The 21,712-nt window shown below is 40.5% G+C and overlaps 1 protein-coding gene across 5 annotated transcripts in view; it reads left to right on the forward strand.

The window, feature by feature from the left end:
* Positions 1 to 21,712, forward strand: part of INO80D (INO80 complex subunit D) — a 45,543-nt gene that overhangs the window by 14,242 nt on the left and 9,589 nt on the right. For all 5 annotated transcript variants that reach the window (XR_010080756.1, XM_063400349.1, XM_063400351.1 and 2 more), the window contains 8 exons: positions 1,016 to 1,764; positions 4,838 to 4,946; positions 10,881 to 11,105; positions 13,004 to 13,113; positions 14,973 to 15,106; positions 16,593 to 16,810; positions 17,204 to 17,361; positions 18,322 to 19,514. Coding sequence is in view for 4 of the 5 variants with exons in the window: in XM_063400349.1 (XP_063256419.1) it covers positions 1,016 to 1,764; positions 4,838 to 4,946; positions 10,881 to 11,105; positions 13,004 to 13,113; positions 14,973 to 15,106; positions 16,593 to 16,810; positions 17,204 to 17,361; positions 18,322 to 19,490 (2,872 nt within the window). In the remaining variant the exon portion in view is untranslated. The remainder of the gene's footprint in view (positions 1 to 1,015; positions 1,765 to 4,837; positions 4,947 to 10,880; positions 11,106 to 13,003; positions 13,114 to 14,972; positions 15,107 to 16,592; positions 16,811 to 17,203; positions 17,362 to 18,321; positions 19,515 to 21,712) is intronic.

The following is a 21,712-nucleotide window of genomic DNA, read 5'->3' on the forward strand; positions in this document are numbered from 1 at the left end:
AGGAGTGCCTGCCTGGGGCACACAGAAAAAGGATCACATCATGGTTCCTAAATTTCTGTCACATGCTGGTTCCAATTAAACAAATTTAATTGCTTACTTTTTAGTATGTTATCTGTGGCATAAATTGTAATTATTTTTTTACTTTCATGACAGATTTTCACAGACCTTTTTGCTTTCTTTTTTTTTAATAGCATGACTTTGAAAGTTTTCTATATTAGAAGAACCTAAAATCTGTGCTTGTGGATTGTATGTATACATATTTCTGGCATTGTGTAAATTCTTTCTAGCAGCAGGGAATTTGTTTTAAACTAGATTTTTGTTGAAGAATATTCAGCTAATCCTCTGGCTTCGAAATTCATCATGTTAAACTACTAAAACAGAATTTAAGTATTTATGCTACTTGTTCAGTAAGTGGAAATAGGGCTCTTTTGTAGCAGATATCTACTGAGATTGTCCTTATGAGAGACTGCTCCCTACTACAGGGGAGTTGATAATAATAATGATAATGATAATAATAATAATGTATGCATTGATGAAAGTGTTAACTACTTCCACTGAAGGAATGGGCAAATGAAAGGAAATAGCCTTCAATGTACTTTTTCTAAGGAGCTTTTGTACTGAGCAGTTAATGGCTTGTATTCCTGCTGCTTTATGTATCAGACTGCCCATTTGTTTTGTTCACTTTGGATTTTGACTGTTTGGATTTGGCTGTTTACCATATTAGAAGAGTTAAGATTTTGAAGGATTGTATGTGATTCTCCTATGAATAATGAATGAAGAATCTTATATCTTAAGATTAGAAATAGACTCTTGTAAAAGCTTTCTTCCTGCTGGTTTGGGAGCACCACAGTTACCTGTTGTGTTCAAAATAGTTGTGTACAATTCTTATAAAACCTCTTGTGTTTCAGTTTATATTTGCTTGAGATGCATGTGTGTGGGTTTCTCCTGAGTGATGTCTTGTCTTCTTTTACTTGCAGAAGTTTAGTTAATAACTGACTGCTTTTACTCTTCAAAGGTACTGCAACAGCCACCTGCAGGTACTTGGCTTTATACCCAAAAAGGAGAGGAAGAAAAAGAATGATCCCATAGAGGAGGTAAAGGTCAGGCATCAGATGGATGCTATGGCCTTCAGTCTGACAGTGCCCACCCTGGCCTTGAAGATGCCCAACGGACTGGACGGGATGTCCCTGTCCCCTCCAGGGGCAAGGCTTCCTCTCCACTACCTGGAGGCAGAATTAGAAGACCCCTTTGCTTTCAATGAGGAGGATGATGACCTAAAGAAAGGGGCAACAGTGAAGAAAAAGTTGCAGAGCAAGTTGGCTCAAAACCGGCAGCGCCAGAGAGAGACAGAGATTTTAAAAGTTCGCCAAGAGCACTTTAGCCCCATTCCTGCACCTTTGCAGCAGCAGCCTCTGCAGCAGCAGCACTCCCATCTGCCACCTTCATCAGCTTCGTTAAAGCCGACAGGGCTACCGCAGGGCATCGTCTGCAAGTCACCTCAACCTCTGAACACCAGCCTACCAATGCAGGGAGTGGCACCCACCACACACACTATAGCACAAGCACGGCAGTTGTCCAACAAGAGACCTCTGCCTCTCCTGCCACCCGCCAGGGCTCCTGTCACGGACCCGCCCAGGACTGACCGGGTCCTCATGAAAGCCACGGCCTTCTCTCCGCACTCGTCCTGCATGAGCCGGCTCCAGAGACTGGTGAAACTGTGCACTCGAAAGCAGCAGCTGGACACGGATCTGTTTCCTCACTTAGGTGAGTAGGGAAAGTAGGGAATGATGCACTGCAGCCGTGTCTTTTAACCCAAAACCAAAAGACGAAAGGGAACTGTCTTCCTAGCCCTGTCCTGGAGCTAGGTGATCTCTTGGCATTTTCTTTAGCCCTGTTGTCTATGAAGGGAATGCCTGGACCCCTCTCAAATGGTTTATGGCATTTTGGTTGTTTATTCTTCTTGGTGTTAACCATTTGAGAAATCAAACTGAGGTGTAGAAAACATTGTTTGCATTATAGAGACCTCATGTAGAAGGTTTGCAACTCAAGTAGTAAAGGTGACGCTAGCGGTACCTACCTGAGTGGACAAAGTTACATTGGAATTAGGTGTGTGATAAGTGCACGTGAGATAATTAATTTAAAAGTTTGGCAATATGGGCCATCAATCTCTGCAGATTCGAAATTCCAGTTGACTTAATTAGAAAATTGGAACACATGGGAATTTTTCTTGACTGGGCCCTGTTAATGTATAGAATATGGATGAACAAAAGGAAAAGACCACTTCAGGAGAGCAGCATTGTTACAGAAGGTAGTTGGAAGGATGAAGTCTTGTATGCATACCGTGCAGAGATAGTCTTCTACACGTAATAATCAACAGCTGCTTGTGAAAATACAAGCAAATATAACCAAATTGGTGCTGTGATAGTAGTGCTCTGTAAGCTTTGAAAAGGCAGCTGACCTTGTGGCTGATTTGTCTGATTGTGAATGTAGACCTAGGCACACCTGTCTGTCCTTTTCATCTTCCTCACCCTCCCAAGTTACTTTTCTGCTTAGTTTTACACTGTATATATCTAACAAGTAAAATACGGGCAGGGAAAAGGCAATGTGAGTCTGTGTGACATAAGTTAAGAACATTGTTCATGATTTTTAAAACAAAAAAAGACTTCAGATAAATCTGGACATTCCCTATATAATGTCTTAGTTAATTGCAAACATCTGTAATTTTTCCTATTTCAATTAACTTTTTCTTAATTTGCTGTTAAGATCTGCCCTTTGGCACTCATGGGATAGTTTGACTTCTTGTTCAGGAGATAATTAGCATCCCATAGCGTGTCTCCAAAGGAAAGTGTTCTTCAGAAAACAGCTTTGCTGGTCCTATATGTAGTGCAGGTCTTTAGAGGAATGGCAACTCCAGAGGCATTTCTGAGTGTCACCTCAGACCTCAAGAGCTTAGAAAGTGACCTGTGTTTTGAAAGACTGTGGAAAGAGCCTTTTCTGTGCTTAATATTCTACATTCTCAAGTGGTGAAGAGAATATGTTTTTCTAAAAAAGAGTCACAGTAAAAATAAAAACCAGTTAGACATATACATGTACAGTTAGGCAGGTGCATAACTATGTGGATGCATTTAGAACAGTTTATATTTGGCAAAGTAAAGGAATTTACATATTAATTATGTGAGAGTGGAAAATTTATTTGTTATTTATTCATTATAAGCCTTAATATTAAAGACTAGTATGCCAGTTCAGAGAATTTCAGGATTTCTTTTCTATATTTGAGCAGCACTAGAGATGACTGCACAGAATCTTTCAACATATTAAGCCAGTTTTATGTGTACCAACATCAGAGCCATGTAATTGGATATTAATGTAACTGCAGTCTTCAGTGTCAGTATAGCTGAATCTGGATTCAATTTTGTTCCTTCCTTTCTGCAGTGCCCAGGAGAAGCAAAACAACTTGATTTCTGATTTTGTTTTTAAACTTTGGGTTAACAATTTGTTATGTAGCTGTTAACTGTGGACATCTTTATGGAATGATTAAGTTGTTTTTTCATTCCTTTATGGAAGAGACAACAGGAAAAAGGAACATTTAAGTTGAAAGTATAATTCTGACATTTTATCAAATGTCTTAGGTATCTTAATTTAGTTCAAATGTATGTCTTAAAAAATAAAAACAAATAATAATTTTTTTAGGATGCTGAAGTTCCTGATAATTTGGGTTTCTGATATCTGTGATTCCTGTTAAAGTGCTGGTTCTATATGATGAAGAGTTACCTGATGATTGTATTCCAGGCATGTGTGTGTATATCTAACTCTAAAAGTGCTTGACCGAGTACTGATGCATTTTCTAGATTCAAGGCATCTGACTTTGGAATCATCTCAGATATAGTTGTTTAGTTCAGTTTTAGCAAAAATGAAATGCTCCTTAACTCTGTCAATTTTCAAGGAGCACAGAAGAAGGTGAAAAAGCAAAAAATGCTAGTTTGTAAATGCAGCAATGGGATTTTATCCCACCTGCTGCAAGAAAGTGGCAAGAATTTCACTGGGTGTGGGAGAGAGAATAGGAAAAACTACAAAGATAAAGTTCCAGATAAAATGTTCCACCTGAGAACTTCCTGGCCTCTTTCTGGCTGTCCTGTTCAACAGCTCTGTGTAGGCTGACTAACTGAGGCTGCCGGAGCACACCCTAAATGTACCATACTGCATCATCATTAAGTGAAAACATGCTGCTTGGTAAAAGTGCAGGAGTGTTGTGTTTGCACCTCTCTCTTCAGCTTTCTTCATGCTAATATGTGCTTTTGGCAGACAATTACAGAAACTGAGCAGAGGAACATCCTGGGTAGCTCTGTGTCTATCTCTGTCCATGCTGCTGTGTCTTACAGTTTTCATATTATTCTATGTTTTGGCACAGAGAAGGGGTCAGAGTATGAACAGAAATGAAATTGGCCTATTTAGATCATATAGTATTAAAATTTACCAAGTAGTCAGTTCTTCATGACAGGGACTTCTCTCTTATCTCGTACTTGGTTATGAAAACCAGTATTTCTCTGTGAGTAAGATTGTTGGTGATTTTTCTTCCACTGTTTATGGATAAAGAAGCCAGTAAGGATTTTAAAAGGAAAATTCAGGTATGACAAAAATCAATGGGTGCTATTTGCACACTGTAATGGAGCTGCTACTGTAGCTTTTTCTGTATAATTGAGAATACTGCATGATTTAATTGAATGTAATCATGCTTGCAACTCTACCATACATTCATTTTTTGTGCCAAAGGTTACTCAGAGGCTTATATAAGGCAGATGCTCTTTTCATCCAATACCCATGTTTTCAATTCCCTTAGGGCTGGATTGGTCTGAAGACAGTGGAGAAGAGTTGGAGGATTCAGAGCAGACCTCCCCTTACCAGGTTGCGTGGTCTATCCGAGAAAGCCTCGGCTATGAGAGACCTGAGTGAGTATGATTCTTCAGTATTCGTGCTGGCCTTGGTGGAATAAATCATGCAAATGTCAGCGTCACTTCAGGTGGAGTCAGTGGAACCTCAGCACTTGAAGTGTTTTTCTGAAACAAAGGCTTGTTTGAACTCATTTGTTTGTAATAGCTGTGGAACAGCTTGTCACCTTCTGTCCCAGTTTCCAGCTAACTTCGAGACCTTTGTGCAGCCTGCTGTCATAAGGATGCATCAGGAAAGGATTTAAGCTTGTTTGCCTGAATTTAATTGAGTTTAGTGGGATTTATTAATGAACTTGTGTGCCTTGATGATTGGAGGTCTTGAATTAGAATCAAATGGGGTTCCTATTAGTTTCTTGTCTTTCCTACTGGTTGTGAATAGCTTTGTCAGTAAACTCGCTACATTTTACTCCTTAATTCTTGTAATAATTATGCAGGCTATTGTTTTAATGTGCTTTTTTTAAAGCCATGGTATTTCTTTTAATAATTAAGTTTTGAAACTTAAACCTCTGTCAATACTTGTGAGCATTGGAAGGAAGTTATGAGATCAAAAGGATTTAGCTGCTGGTTCCTTAGAGCAGCAATTAGCTGCTGGTGCAGAAAGGCTTATGATAGTCTCTATGTACTGCTCGGTCACAACTCTAAATTTACAGCAGGATATGATAATATAGGTCTATTAATGTAAATTTAAAGGTGCACAGTTAAAGCATCCCAGGTGTAGGGTTGTAACAAAACTGTTGTATTTTATTAACAAAGAAATTGAGGTCTCACTAGAATTTGATTATAGTTTCTGTAACGTGACTCTCAATTCACTGTGCAACTGGGCTGTTTGATACTACAACTGTCCCCTATTTTTTAAATTTTTAACTATCACACTTAGCATAATGGTGTTAATGCAATCTTATTTTGTTGTTAAATTCTGAAAGTTCTGAAACTTACTAGGATTTCCTGCCATCTCTGAAGATTGTCCTCAAGGTGAACAACAAACCTGTATCTTTGTCACCAGCATGCTAAATGTTAAGAGCCTTCAGTGACTCAAAGCTATTACGCAGAGTGTAGACTTCACTTTTTTAAAATAAAGGGGTCTTTTTTTGTTATGAATGACTGTCATTTTTTAGGGCATCAGCAGTTTCAGAGTGAGCTTTCTCATTACTTCTAACTTAAAAGGCAACTTTTAAATAAAATGTTTTGGGAAAATGTGAACAGACTTTCAGACTTCTAAACCATACATAATTTTTCACAGCAGATATATCTATTAAATAACTTCCCTTGCACTCTTCTCTCTTTGACATTTGATTTGATTCTTCTATGGATCCCTATTTTTTTGTCAACTTATAAAGGTCATCTCTGTATGTCTTCTATTTGTCTTAACTTCCTTTAGATTCTTCCTACTCTTTTCACATACTGAGAGAAAATAATACCTTGTCTTGACATTTTCTGTTCCATTCTAGCTTTCTGTGCACCTTAGTTAAATGCTGCCTTAACTATCCATGATGGATAAATTTTTGGATGCAGCTGGCTCTTTTGTACTTCCATCAGCCTGCTCAGTGTTAGCCCTTCAACAACCTTACTAATTTCGATAATGGATAAGCATTCACTTGATGTCAGCCTTCTAAAACTTTAGTTCCTATTCTGCAAACTTCTGTAGAGGTTTTTATTACCTGAAATGTTTCACTTTGACACTTCTGCAGTGTGGTCTGTCTGCTGCTGAAGATGAATTAGTTCAGGCTGTTTCTGGGGAGATTTGATTTGTCAAAATGACTCGGTCTTGCTAATCTGGTGATACAGACTGGTGACTCCTAAAGTCAGCCAGTGACTTGTTAAAACTCTGAATTCTGGGGACTTATTTTACCAGAAGACCAATGGACATTATTTCCCAAAACTTTTAGTTTTTGAAATCACATACCTAAACTTAGGGGATTTACTTGCTGGTTTTCATAGTAAGATTAAAGCTCTTTTTTCTCTGTTCATTTGTATCTAAGTTTGTGATCCTCACCAGCTAACTGCATTCTGTCTTTTTCCTTTTGACTACATGGAAGACAGTGGGAGGAATGCTTCTCAGAATAGACTATTGAAAGAAAGTGAACAGTTAATTTCTGCTTTACTAGACAGCTGGTTCTCAGCATTGCTGCTTGTGTGACTGTGGGGGAAACCTCTGTTGAACTTCTTGTGTAATAGTCTAGCTGCTCTTAAACTCTCAAAAATGTACCAGATTTGTTTAAAATTAATGTCTTAACAGTGTCCTGGTTTTGGCTGGGGCAGTAGTCATTTTCTTCTTAGCGGCTGGCACAGTGCTGTGTTTTGTGTTTGGTACGAGAGCAGTGTTGATGATGCTCTGATGGTTTGGCTGTTGTTGCTGAGTAGTGCTAGCCCAGAGTCAAGGACACCTCAGTTTCCCATGCTCTGCCAGAGAGGGGCGCACCAGAAGCCGTGAGGGAGCACAGCTGGGACACTGAGCCCAATGGCCGAGGGGGGGGTACCCCACAGCCCAGGACATCATGGCCAGGACAGAAACTGGGGGGAACCAATCGCTGCTTGAGGTGGTCTTGAATATCAGCGAGTGGGTGGTGAGCAACTGTAAAGGGTATCATTTGTTTTTCGTGGGGTTTATTTTCTTTTTAATTACAATAAATAGTAGTAGTATATTTTACTTTGTTTCTGTTAATAAGCTATTCTTAGCTCAACCCACAAGGTGTTTTTTTTCTGATTCCCCTCCCCATCCCACTGGTGGGAGCAGGGAGAGAGAGAGGGAGCATACAGCACTGTGGTACTTAGTTGCTGGATGGGGTTAAACCATGACAACAATAATACATTTTTTGGTTCACTTGCCTTCTGGCCTTTTAATCTGTAAAATTCATATTGTTGCAATCATCTGTGGAAACGCGGGCCAAATGTTTGCTTTTATTATTCTGGGCTTTAATTTTGAAAAATTGTGTTCCTATGCTCCCAGGATTTCGGGATGCAGTGCTTCGAGACAGGCACAAATGTTTGAGTTCAAATAGCACAGGAGCTGGCAGTGGGCACAGTGCAGGCTGGGTGCTGGCAGAGAAGGTTGCTGGGGTGGGAAGAATCCCTTGTGGGAGCAGAAATTTGGAGAGAAAGCAGGGGCTGTTCCCTGCTGCAGATTACTGAAGCTTCCCCCTAGATTATTTGATTATTGAGTCTGGTATCTTAGAAAGTGCTGGAAAACAAATGCCTTTATAACAAAGTATTTTTTCACTTCCTGCACCAAAATATAGCTAAAGCAAATGTTTCAAGTAGCAAGTTTGAAAAAGGAGTGTCAGTCCCTCCTCATACCAACTCACTCAAAGGATTAAATATCAACACCGTGTTGTCAAAAGTTGGATTTAATAACTCCCAATAAGTAGAATAACTAAAAGAAAGAAGGGAAGGTTCTTCAAAATGCTCTGTAAGGAGGGATTTGAAATATAGCTGTTGGGGTGTCTCAGAATAGAGAGCATGTTCTCCTCATTCCCTGGTGGTGCCTCGCTGCTCGTGCTGCCTTTTGCTCTTCCTGTCTGCTGCTTCGTGCTGTCTTTGTTTTCTTCATGAACACTCAGCAATAATCCCCCTGATGTTTCACACAACAGTCTGAAAGGGAAGGGTTGGGAGAAAGCATTTTGGATTATCAAATGGCTCGTGTGCACTTTCAGAAATCTTTGTAAAAATGAAATGCCACACGTTAAGTTGAACTTCAGAAGTTCTATATGCGGCTTAGGAGAATAAACTAAATAGAGTTTGGCAAACTTGTTTATGAAAGAACAACAATAAAAGTATCTTTCATTCTCATGTCTACTGAAGAAAAAAGGTTTTATTTTGATATTTTTAGGTTTCTTTGAACATATAAATGTTTTGGCTAATCTTACTGGCCTGGGAACAAAGTTCTGAACGGGCTTTTAGAAATTTTGGCTCAAAATAAGCCCTTGCCCACTGCAGGCATGATTTCTTTCTATACCTTTGATATATGTCTTCATCTATTTTTAAAAAAGATCTCATGAACTGAAGATCAAAAATATTTTAGCATACAGTGACATTTTTTTCTGATTCTTTCAATGTGAGAGAAGTAAAAAGTCTCAAATACAGAGAAAGGTACATTAACAAACACTCCACAAGAAAGAAACTTCTTTCCCCTAAGAAATACTCTTGTTATTCTTAGAGTTAATTTTAACTGTATTTAAAATTAAATCTGTAACTTTGTTTAATAGTCTTGGCCCAGAGCAGTAAGGAAACATCTAAGATATTAAACCTACCAATAAATATACATGCTATCCTCTTTTAGTAATACACTGGAAAAGAAAAATATGTATTAAATAGCCCACAGTCAATTTTTTCTGAACAGATAGTTTTTCCCAGTAAGCATTCTTTCCTAAGAGATCTTAAAAGTGTGTTTTCTTTTGATTTTCAATGTAAAAATACTCTAAACATTACATATGTTAAATATTTTTAACAGGTTATATTTGCTGTTAAGCATGTAATTGCAGAGGTTAATTACTTGTATTTTTTCTTCTAGAAAATAAGCTGTAATGTGTTGTAACAGATAAAATACATCGTATGGTTGACTTACATAACTCTTCACAAAAACCTGCATTTGTGTCAAAGGCAGTGTTTGCTGCTGTGGAGTTTTTGTGGGAAGCCTTAGTGGAGATGACTGCAGTCTCTTCCATTTGGCCTGTGTCTAAGTAGAGTCAGAGTTTCCAGAAAAGAAAGTAGGTCTGCACCATATTGCCTTTCAGGGACAGATCTGCTGTCTGTGTTTCTGGATCTTACTTTATTTAGTAAATATCATGGCTGGTATTTCACATCTCTTGCAAAGTGGTGGCCTCCTTTGCTGTGTGCAGGTTTGGGTGTCAGCTCATTGAGTCCCACAGGCTCTGAACATTGCCAGCTTTTGATTTGCTTAATTTGTTTGGATTCCTCTTCTATCTCCTGCCCCTTCTTTGTGTTACAGATAGGAAAGTTGGCAAAAATTTTCTCTGTTCTATGAGAAAACAATTAGAGGAAAAGCTGAACAGAGTCTGCTTAAATTCAGCACATGTATTTTCTTGCTCCATGAACAAAAAACTCATTTTGCAAACTAGTGCTTGTTGTGGAGATCTTCTGGTTAGCTTCATGGACCTTGTTCTTTTAACAAGTTCCAGTGATCATTTTCTGTTTCATAACTTTTACTTCATATAACTGAATGTGTTGGTATGGTTTGATAGTCTTGTTGATATGTGCCTGGACATTCAGAGAGCCAAGATAAATGGAGACTTTCTTAAGCCAACAAAGAGTTGAATTAGTCCTTCATCTGGGCATTGCCTAGTCCTGGTCTGATTTTCCCTCAGTATCTTTGAGTTAAATGTGAATTTCTTCTCTACTGTTGTACTGTAACTCAACTGCAACTCTGCAGCAAGGGGAAATCAGCTGTTAGCTGTGTTAGTGGGTGCTTTGGTTTAAAAAGGAGTACACTGCCTGGCAGAGTAAAAGGAATTGGAAGAAGTCAGCAGTTTAGGTACTGGTTAGAACTTGACCATCTTCTCCAGCATGATCATTCCTCAATAAATTTCCACTACACAATTCCCTACTCTTGTCCTCTCCATTAATTGCACTTTGGTTTAAGCATTGGTCTCATTTGCTGAGACATTTGCAGTAAATAAAGGTTAATAGTATAGATTTCTTTTTGAACAGCAGGCTCTAGACATTTAAATGTGTCAAACTTGACGCTAAAGTGATGTAATCTCTAATAATGACATACTAAGAAGAGTAAATACCTTTAGAATTTAAAAGGGCTCCTGCTCTTGCTGTTTCTCAAGTAACACTGCCTGATTTCAGTGTTTGGATGTTTGTGTGGCTAGAAGATGGATGCCAACTTAATTCTATTAGAATGACAAATTAACTTAGTGGGGAAAAAAAAAAAGTAGTAACTTAAAACACTTGTTTTTATTTTCCCTTCTTCAGGTCCGATGATGACAATGCAGATGACAGGAGTTCCAGGGTGACCAGACTTTGCACTTACTTTCAGCAGAAATACAAGCACCTCTGCCGCCTGGAGCGGGCAGAATCTCGCCAGAAGAAATGCCGGCACACGCTCCGGAAAGCCTTGCTGCAGGCGGCCAGCAGAGAGCCGGAGCGCGCGGGGCAGCTCCTGCGGGAGCTGCGCAGAGCCACGTGTGCTTGTACCAGGTTAGACTGCCCTGAGACTGCAGAGCCTGGGGCTGGCCGGGGCGGAGATGGGCTGAGCCTGCAGCACCTGAAATGGTGGACTCTGGAACCTGCACAAGGCAGGAAAAACGTGACGCACAAATGCCTGTCAGTGGAGTAAAATAAACGGGGCATACGGAGTTTTCCATGAGGACAGGCCTTCTCCAGCTTTATGTTTTAAAATGTGGATGTTTGTTGAGCAGTTTCTGGGCTCAGATATCTGGTCCTTTACTATGCCAGTAGAAGGTGTGCAGTCTGGTCTGTAGTTCACTGCTTCAATTCAGACTTTGTTTTTCAGACTGCTTTTTTTGATACGTCTGTACCTCCTCTTAATTATCTTCCCAGCAAACCAAATTTAAGCTCATGCTTTTGGTTAGATTTAACTCAATCTAACATTAAATGAAACCTGGCAACAAAATACATAACTTCTAACAACTTTGAAGGTTATCTTCTGTGGGAATTCCTTCTAGATAATGTCAACATCCCTGCGGCTCTCAGCATATGGAGCGTTGGTTGATTCATATTAGTGCAGGAAGAGACTAAGTCTGAACCCTGGTGTTACATTTGGGGTATCCAAAGCATCCTTTTGCTGTTGTGGTTTTGCTTTAGAGGATGTGTGACTGTGGGGTGTACTGGATAGTATGAGATTCAGATTGGAGCTGGGTACTGAGAGTATATTCTGTTCAATGGGATACTTTTGTGCCTGGACAGTGGGATGTGGTTCATGACAGTTGGAGGGTTCATTGTTGGGGAGGTGGACTGATTCTAAAGAGCTGCTCTGAGGTGTAATGTAGAAGTCCATTAGTAGCTTACAAAGTTGTTTATAAATGTCTCCAAACTTAAACTGTGGCAAAAGTTTACCTGAACTGACAAGCTCTTGCTGGGTTTTTTTCCCTATTATTTTTGCCTTTTATTAAGAAAAAATGTTATTTTGGGTAGACCAGCAAAGCCAGGTATGCCTGTCATCACTGCTCTAGTCAATTTAAGTAGCCACAGAATCTTTTCAGATACAAAATTTTTCACAGGAGGAATAGTGCTAACTAAAACTTTGCTCAGTCAAAGTGCAGTTGATGACAGAAATGGCTGAAGGAAAACAGTCAGGCTACAGACAGCTTTTTGTCAACCTAGAAAACAACGTGTACAGAGGTGCAAGTCAGCCCTGGAGTCGCCAGCTTTATCTCCATGAAGGTGACATGCCTGGAGAGCGAGCTGTGTAACGCTTGAGTACTCGTCCACACTGCTGCCTGGTGGCCTGCTTGCAGCTCAGGCTCAGAGCACAGGGGCTGTGCTGGGGGAGCGCCCAGCTCCGGGCACCTGCCGGTGGATTGGGCTGTGGCACGTTGGTGAAGGAGAGCTTTGATCCATGTTGAGCACGCTCAGGCTCTGCCGCTCCAGAGCTCAGTCTAAGTTTGTCTGAGCACATGCTTGCATGCAAGCTCTGGGGATGCTCGGCATGTTTGGATTTATCAACAGGCTTGGAAGTGCACTTGACTCCCATCTAGGCATACTCAGTACATTGAATTCTAAAGAGCGACCTCATTTTGAGGGTCACCTGTGTTGACACTCACCTACTGCTGCCCTTTCTGTTGCAAGGTGTTGTAATATTTACGTGGTAGTAGCACATAGCACCTCTCATTACAATTAAGGCCCTGTGAAATAAGAGATAATCCTGTTACTACAATCACACCTTCACCTGTCATTGACATCTATTCAATGTCCCTGTGTAGAGCCTGGTAGTAGTGTGCACCCATCTGGATCATGGCACACACTTGTGTGTTACAATTTTTCATCCTACTGTTCCACATTCATTATAATAATTGTGTTGAGTAACACCCGAGACTGGGGGTTTGTCTGTAAACTCTTTTATGCTTTCTTTTCAGCACAAGCCAAGCAAGGCAGAGAGATGCGGAACCAACAACCTGCAGTGGAACTTCGAAGGGAGAGCAGTGCACTAACAAGGCCCTTCCATTCACCAGGCACTGTTTTCAGCGTATCCTCTTAACTCTGGGAATTGCATTCAGGCGTGGAAGCTGTTCTGGTTTAGGAGGATTTTTGTTTGTTTGTTAGATATTTGCATGGCAACTAAGTTTTCACAAAGAAATACCTATTTGTTAGTGTGTCATCAACTCCTTTGCTTTTAATTTGGGTCTGTGGACAGTGAGGATAAGTAGTCTGCTTCTGGTATCTGTAATGGGAACATCATTTTACTTTGTGAGCTGTATTTAGCATGTGCAAGAAACCTTTACAAAATGATCATCCTTCACAAGGACTTTGTACAAACCATGTGACTTTCAGCCTCTTGGCTTTCGTACAGCTCTTGGTAGGTTCCAATAGACCAGCTTCCTGGGACAGTTTTATGGAAAATCTTTTTATAGATAGTATGAAAAGATGGCTTACAATGAGCAGAAAGATGGAAATCATACTTTGTGTTGTTTAAAGATGCAGAGTAGAAGGAGTCACAGAACCTGATAGTCCAGATGAGGAGGGATTCCCTGTGCTTGAAAGGATGTTAAAAGTGAATGGCTGAAGATTGCACAAAGGAGAGAGCATATTGGATGTGATTACATTTTGGTTCTGAAGACTATAAAAAGGGACAGACTTATGACCTGTAATACTTAAAAATTCTGCAGACTTTATCTTTTTTGTTTTTTAGCTGAAGAATTGTTGGTGCTTTTGTTGGGGTGACTCCTTTTGTTGGAACTTTTGGTTTTGGTATTAAAAGTGACTAGTGCTGATGTGTTCAGCTACTAACAGACTGCAGCACCTTTGCAATCTTTTTGTTTTGCAGATGCCTTGTTTTTATTGCTTGATTTTCTTGCAGGTCACTTAAAAGCAGTCTGCAGAGCAGTTTAAAATCTCTATGACAGAGCATCAAGGCATACAGCTGAGTTTGGGATTTGGCTCATGATTCTGATGGGCTTTTTTTGTTTGGGTATTTTTTAAATTTTAAGTGGTCTCGCTTGTTGCTGTGTGTAGAGCAGGGTAGTCAAGAGTAGTGAGTTTGCATGTATGCCCATTTTTTCTCTCTGCATTTTCTTCTGTAAATGAACAGGTTCTTAGTTCTGACCCATCCATCCAGGTCTGTTATCTGGATTGTTCTGCAGGTTTTTCATTTTCTTTGTCCTTTTTTTTTTTGTTTTAACATTTTATAAACATACATAGTGATGTTGAGGTCTGAGAACTGTTCAAGATTGAAGGAGTGCTTCTAATGTTGTTTGAAAAAATACTCAATGAAATATCTGTTTGATTTGCTGTAAGTCTGGAAACATTTTTACTCCTGCTAAGGAATTTTCTGAAGGAAATCTCAGCAAGCTTATGTGTGGATTTACTTGACCTTTCTGTCTGCTTGCACATCTTTTTTTTCAGAGGAGCAGGAAGGATCTTGAAACTTTTTTGTCTGTGCTATAAAGATAAATGCCAAGAATGTACCTTAAAAGATTGAATTAAGAAATACTCTTTCTTTAATGTTTCAGTATGGATTGTCATTAGTCTGTAAGGAAATAGTCCTGTTGACTACACTGTTCCAACTACTACTATTGATCTATTGATTAAGGCTCCAGGAAAAGGCTTCTTTTTGCTAAGAACTCATTAGTGAAATGGCCACTTTTATAAAACTATCTCAGTATATAATAAAATCATTAGAGATTCTGCATGAATGCAGTTTTTTCACTTTAAAAGTTGGGTTTGAGCCTTACCTAGCTTTGAACTTAAATAGCAAACTTAAGGCGCTCATTAAAAATAGCAGCTATGGACAGATAGAGTTGAATGCTCTGATCTTTATCAGATTGATAAATCAAAGGGCGTTCCTCCACCACTGTCTTGTGTTATTCCTGATGCAGAAATGCACAGATATCTTATTGAACCGTTCTCAGCAGCTCTTCTCGAGTTGCACAGCCAAGTTTGCAGATGGTCAACAGTGCTCTGTGCCAGTTTTTGACATTACACATCAGACACCTCTGTGCGAAGAACATGCCAAAAAAATGGTGAGTACAAAGCCATCATTGTATTTATTTGTGTATTGGGATGATCAGGAGTTTTAACCCCAGTCTTCCTATGAACTCTTCCTTGACAACTAGCAAGTTTACAAACTTAAGTGTTTGTTTGCTGTTATTTTTTTAAAAAAGGTAAAACTTGCCAAACATTCCTAATTATTATAAAGTATGTTGTGAAAATCTTTTACCTAGTTTTGAGGATATAATAAAGCATACATGGGAATATTCTTCACTGGAGGAAATTTGATTATTGTCTTGAATTAAGAAATAGAAGGTCATTGTGAGGGATCCTGTGGTCATTTTATTTGGGCTCACTCGTGGTCCTTGGATCTGACTATAATGTGAGTGTGGTATTAAGAACACTGCATCTTAAGCAGTCTCAGTACACGGGCCCCAAAATACTTTCCGAAGGAAATGTTGACAGCAATTAAAAGGATGCAAATAATGGGTTTGCTACTTTATTAACCCCTTAGTAACTATTAGAATTTATCTTTAACCTCTTTCAAGGATCCCTAGATCCCAGAGAAAAAGCAGTGGCCTACCTCAAGTTGAGAGAATGGAGAAATGAAATTGATGTCCTCTGCTCTCCTTTTATGACACCAATCTTCCATAACAAAACCTTTAGGATAATTCACAAATCCCCTTCTGCCCTGTCCCTCTTTCAAGGCTTCTTGTCCTGCCTTCAATGAGGTGTAAAACTGCCTTTTTTGTTATCTTTTGTTGGATTATTGAAAGATTTTTGTTACTGTTTTTTCCCAGCCTCTCCACTAATTGTGAATTATGGAATTTTTTGGATTAAAATGCGAGTGTTTGTGCTACACAGATCTGTATGGGGTTTCCCCCTCTTCTAGGCAATCTTCAGTATGTCCCTCAAGGTTTACTTCTGTAGCAAATATAATCCTCTGCCATTCCCAGTATGATGGCAACTAAAGACTGATGATGGTTTGATTTATTTTTTAATGTGTCAGTGATTGCTGTTCAGAAGCAATGAGGCCATAATTGTTTATCCACATCCTTATCCTAATCCAGCAGTATTAATTTAGTCTCCTCAGTGCTGTCCCTCTGTTATGTCAGTGGGCACTTGAGGATTCTGGCTTCAGCTGCTGCACGTTATCCACATTAACACCACCTCACAACAGCCTTTTGTCTTTAATACTTACAGGAGTGCTGCTAAAGGTTACAGTTTTGCAGTATTTAGTTAGGGTTTGCTGTGATAATTTTTAAAGGTATTTATGAGGTATTTAAAGGTCTTTATTATGAGGTATTTACAATACCTCATAATTTGGTCTATGTTATTTTTGCCTTTGGGGTCAATGAGGAAGGAAACAGCTCAATTTTTAAAACTGTGTCTGGGTGTAAGCTAACAGTCCCTCTTACATTAAATTCTACATGTCTGTGGGGTGACCAGGGTGAAAAAAGCAAGGAAAGTAATACTTGTTCTTAATCTGCTCCTGTTGGTGTTGTTTTGTTCCCAAAGGATAATTTCTTGAGAGGGGACAGCTCCCGTAAAGTTCAGCACCAGCAGCAGAGGAAACCCAGGAAAAAAACGAAGCCACCTGCACTTACCAAAAAACACAAGAAGAAGAGAAGGCGAGGCCCACGCCGGCCCCAGAAACCCATTCCTCCTGCAGTGCCCCAAGGGAACCTCACCATGCCTGCCAGTGTCTCACTGCCAGTAGAGATACCCCACATTCGGTCAGTGCTCTTCCTGCCCAGTTTCCCACTGCTGGCCTCAGCATTGCCAGTGAGCACTGTGCAAAGCTGCCAAGCAGCATCTGGAGCAGGGCTAAAAATTGTATCTCCATGTGGCTGTTGGAAAAAACCTTCAGAGTGGGTCATTTTGGATTTGAGCAATTATGGCGTGTGATGGGTAAAATATCTTGCTTGCTCCTGATATTGCCTCTTAGGTAATTAATGAGTAGCCTAAGTGTAAGCTTCCTGAAGAAACTACCTAAAAGCATTTTTTTTCCTAGATAATGGAGAAAAAAATGTGTGGGGAAGCATCCGTTGTAGATGGATATGCACTGATAGTTGTCCTTTGGAGCAGGCAGAGTTGAACACCAGGGACTAATGTTCCTTTCTGTTCAGGAGCCCCTCCACACCAGAGCTCAGTGCCGATGAGCTGCCTGATGATATCGCCAATGAAATCACAGACATTCCACATGACTTGGAATTGAATCAGGAGGACTTCTCTGATGTCCTGCCGCGGCTGCCCGATGACTTGCAAGATTTTGATTTCTTTGAAGGTACCATTTTATTTTATGCTAGCATGAACACAGTCAGTGAACTGAAGAAGTGAGTGTTTCTAAACTGCATTTTGAGGAGTTGCTTGCTTTCCTACAGAGGTAATAAATTCTGGAGAAGGAAGTGTGCATTGTTTGTGAGCTCTGAAGTAAAGCAGACTTTTAAGAAGGCTGTGTGCATAGTTCTCTGCTTGCTCATATAATTACTGCTCTGAAAAGCATACTTGGTTTAGTATTTTAATAACTCATTTTACATTTTTACTGCCTGTCAGGGTTACAGTTTAATCAAGAGTGTTCTCAGTAATCGCATCTTCCTGCCATCGAGTGGGGCTGGAATCACAGTCAATGTTGGCCTTTGATAAAAAGAGAAGAGAGTGAGAATAAAATCTTTAAATACATTTTTGAAACTAGCTTTTGATCAGAAATGTGCTTGAATTTCTGCATTCTATAGCTCACTACCTGTAACATATAACAAAGAAATTGTAGCAGCCTGGAGTTGAGTACGTGATTTCTTTGGTCATTTTCTGATATAACATGACATCAGACTGTGTTTAAATTGAAATTAACCTGAATTATACTGTCTGTGTAAATTTTAGGTCGAGGCTGTAATGTGGTAAGTAGAAAGAGGGATTGCAGACCACATGTTATTGCAGCATTGAAGAAGATCTTACTTAAGCATTTTCACTTTAAGTCTATGAAGTTTAAGAGGCATCTCCTACTGTAGTATGTGGAAGAGAAGGGAGAGGGGGGGATTTCCATGGTAGAGGAAGGTGTAATTTCATGGTTTTCTTACTTTGCTTAGCTAGTGAAGATGATGAATGATACTTTCTGTGTACTGCAAGCCATGCTGGAAGGTTATCAATGCAACTCTGTACTGATGTCTGTACATCTTCATCCTTTGAGTGCCAGGGCCAGGTTCACCTGAGAGCAGTGCACTGACTGGTGGTGTCCCTGTTTCTGCAGGTAAAAATGGAGATCTTCTTCCGACCACAGAAGAGGCTGAAGAACTGGAACGGGCCCTACAGGCTGTAACTTCTCTTGAGTGCCTGAGTACCATTGGAGTGCTTACACAGACAGATGGTGTGCCAGTTCAGGAGCTGTCAGATAGAGCGATAGGGGTGTTCTCTACAGGTGCTGGAGCTCCAGGAATGCAGTCCTTGAGTCGAGAGGTTAACACGGATCTGGGGGAGCTGTTGAATGGGCGTATAGTACATGATAATTTCTCCGGTCTGGAGCTGGATGAGAACTTGCTCCGTTCTGCTACCTTGTCCAACCCACCTACGCCCCTGGCAGGGCAGATCCAGGGGCAGTTCTCAGCCCCAGCCAACGTTGGCCTTACTTCTGCCACTCTGATAAGCCAGAGTGGCCTTGGGGAGAGAGCCTTCCCGGGACAGTTTCATGGACTTCATGATGGCAGCCATGCCTCCCAGAGGCCCCACCCTGCCCAGCTGCTGAGCAAGGCAGATGACCTGATCACCTCACGACAGCAATACAGCAGTGACCATTCACACTCCTCACCCCATGGAAGCCATTATGATAGTGAGCATGTGCCGTCTCCCTACAGTGACCATATCACATCCCCTCACACCACATCCTTTTCTGGTGATAACTTGGCAGCTACCTTCTCAGCAGAGATGCCCATGATGGCACAGCACTTGCTCCCAACTCAGCTGGATGTGCCACTTAGCGGGGTGGTCAACCCCAGAACTCACTGGGGAAATCTTCCTGTCAATCTTGGGGACCCCTCTCCGTTTAGCAACCTTCTCGGTGCAGATGGACACCTCCTGTCCACCTCCCTGTCCACACCACCTACCACCTCGCACTCAGAGACCACACAGCCTGCCTTCGCCACTGTGACCCCCAACAGCTCCAGTGTGCTTCCGGGGTTACCGCAGACCAGTTTCAGTGGCATGGGTCCTGCCTCCGCTGAACTCATGGGCTCCACCTCCCCCAAACAACAGCTCCCTCAGTTCAGCGCAGCCTTTGGGCACCAGCTGAGCTCCCACAGTGGCATTCCCAAGGACCTGCAGCCCAGCCACAGCTCCATAGCTCCTCCCACGGGCTTCGCAGTGACTGGTGCCACCGCTACCAGTACCAATAACGCATCCGCGCCCTTCACCACCTCCAACTGAGCTTGTCTGCCTGGCTCCCTGCAGGTAGATGGGGGACCTGTGTTTTCTATCCTTCCTTTTTTCCTTTCTCTTTATTTTGTCTGTCTTCTCTTCCCTTGTTTTTTAAGAAGGGGTTGAGAAGAAAACCCCTGCTTCAGTACTGACCAGGGTTAGCCCTCTGTGAACCTTGCTGTAGCATTCACATGTGCTTGTTAGGCACCGGTGCTCATTTATTGCAGGCAGGTTCACTGCTCCCCAATAATTCCTTAAGGATACAGCACAGTTACTGGATGTAATTGATCTCAGCAGTAAGACCTAGAAATGGGAAGATACCTCAGATCACTGATGCATGTTACTGTTCCCTAGGGTTCGGATCAGTGCTTGCTATCTCATTAGCATCTGGTAGAAAGTTTTCCAGTGGGCAGAAGTCTCTCGATTTTTTTTTTTTAATTTACTCTTTTTCCAAAGGTAGTGTCTGGCATGGAAAACTTGGCTGCACACATTGATTTGAGAGTGGTGCACTGAAGTCCTAAATCAAGATCATGATTCAAAGATGAGTTTGGCAGTTTCTTGAAATAGTCTCTTGACCTCCTCTGTGTGTGTGTGTGTGTTTGGGGTGCAGGGAGCAGCGATTCCTTTTCTTCTTTTGGTGAAGAAGTAGGAGTTGTCCCCTTCCAGAACTGGTCACTGTTCTTACTGCATGCTGATTTTTGCGTTGTTTTATTATCATGATTTGTAATTCACTGAGTAGCAAAGGGATCAGTTGACTGGTTGCCCATAAGTTTGAAGGCTGATATGAAGCTAGCCCAAGAAAACAAAAAAGAAAGATAAACAGAAGGGTTGAAATAAAGATCATGGATTAGAGAAGATTCCTGTGAGAAATTCCCTTCCTTGCTGAATTACAGTGGCCTTGTAGCATTGATGATTTGCCTTTTCAAGTGTGTCTTTGTCCAGAACTCTTCACCTGACAGGCTGACAGGAATTTCCCGGCTTATACAGGAAGAACTAGGTTGGTTTTCTGCCCATCCACACAAGGCTAGGTCAGACCCATTGTAGTTTCAAATGGATGCATTTCTCACAATATGTCTAACTAGTGAGACTTTCTTGGACAGTTTTTAATCCCCTGAGAGCCATGTAGTTTTTCCAACACTTGTAGGGTTTGATGCTCTGTTCGGGAAGCTGAATGTATGTACGTAATTAGCAGGCACCTATCAGCAGTCATGGATAACCTAATGAGAAATTACTAAGGCAAAATAGGTAACAATTCCTTCTGTCTGCAGAATGGTTTTGTTTGTACTGATCACTTGCTAACGACAGTATTCACTCATTAGTAGTAATTGCAGTTCCTAAAGAAAGGAGTCAGCTAGGTTTTAGAGTTTTAAAAATATTTTTTTTAAATTTTATTTTTTAAACCAAGAGGTAACAGCAGCAGAAATTCTGAGGTGTTTACTTGCATCTCCTTATCAAGAAGAAATTTACTTATGACTCTATAGGGCTCAAACTTGCTACTGTACTCTGACTGTAAAAGTAGCTGCTGTTTAATACAAATCTCTGCTCTTCTTGGTTTGTTTCAGAGATGCAGATGAGAGAAAATAGAAAATTCTACATTTCAGTCTTGTGCTGTAGATGATGGATTTTATTCTACTCCTACCTGTGTGTATTCTAATCTATTTCAGGAAATTAAGAGAACCAAGCACATGTAATAGGGAGGCCTAATCAACTTTCTGAGCAAAGGATCCCTGAATGAAGTTTAGTTGCTATAGAAATTAATTTCGTTAGCAGTCAGGCACACACCAAAATATCTGACCCAAACCTCTCCTTCCATCTTCCTAAGGAACAGAGTTTAAATGGGATAGGTCTTGTGTCTTCTTACTATTGTAGCAATCATACTATTCCTCTTTTCTTGAATGATCTGTCCTCTTTAAATATAAAAGAGTATGGATGATGCATATGTCCTTTTCTGAAGTTGCAAGTGTATGTGGGTGGAAGAAACAAAAACTATTTTCATGCTTCTGTTGTTATGAAGTCATTATTTCATACTTGGTAAAATAGATCTTAATAATATAAGCCGAATATTTCAAGTGGTGATATAAATATGTTTGTAACACTTAAATGTTTTTAAATCACATAAAAAGTTTAATTGAAGCCTATGAAATCCTGCTTGTGATTGTCCTGCTGATTGAGGAATGCCCAGTGATATTGTAAATGAGGCAAATCTGACAAGGCTTTTATTTATTTTTGTA

This window comes from Prinia subflava, chromosome 6 (assembly GCF_021018805.1).
Source record: "Prinia subflava isolate CZ2003 ecotype Zambia chromosome 6, Cam_Psub_1.2, whole genome shotgun sequence".
Taxonomy (NCBI): domain Eukaryota; kingdom Metazoa; phylum Chordata; class Aves; order Passeriformes; family Cisticolidae; genus Prinia; species Prinia subflava.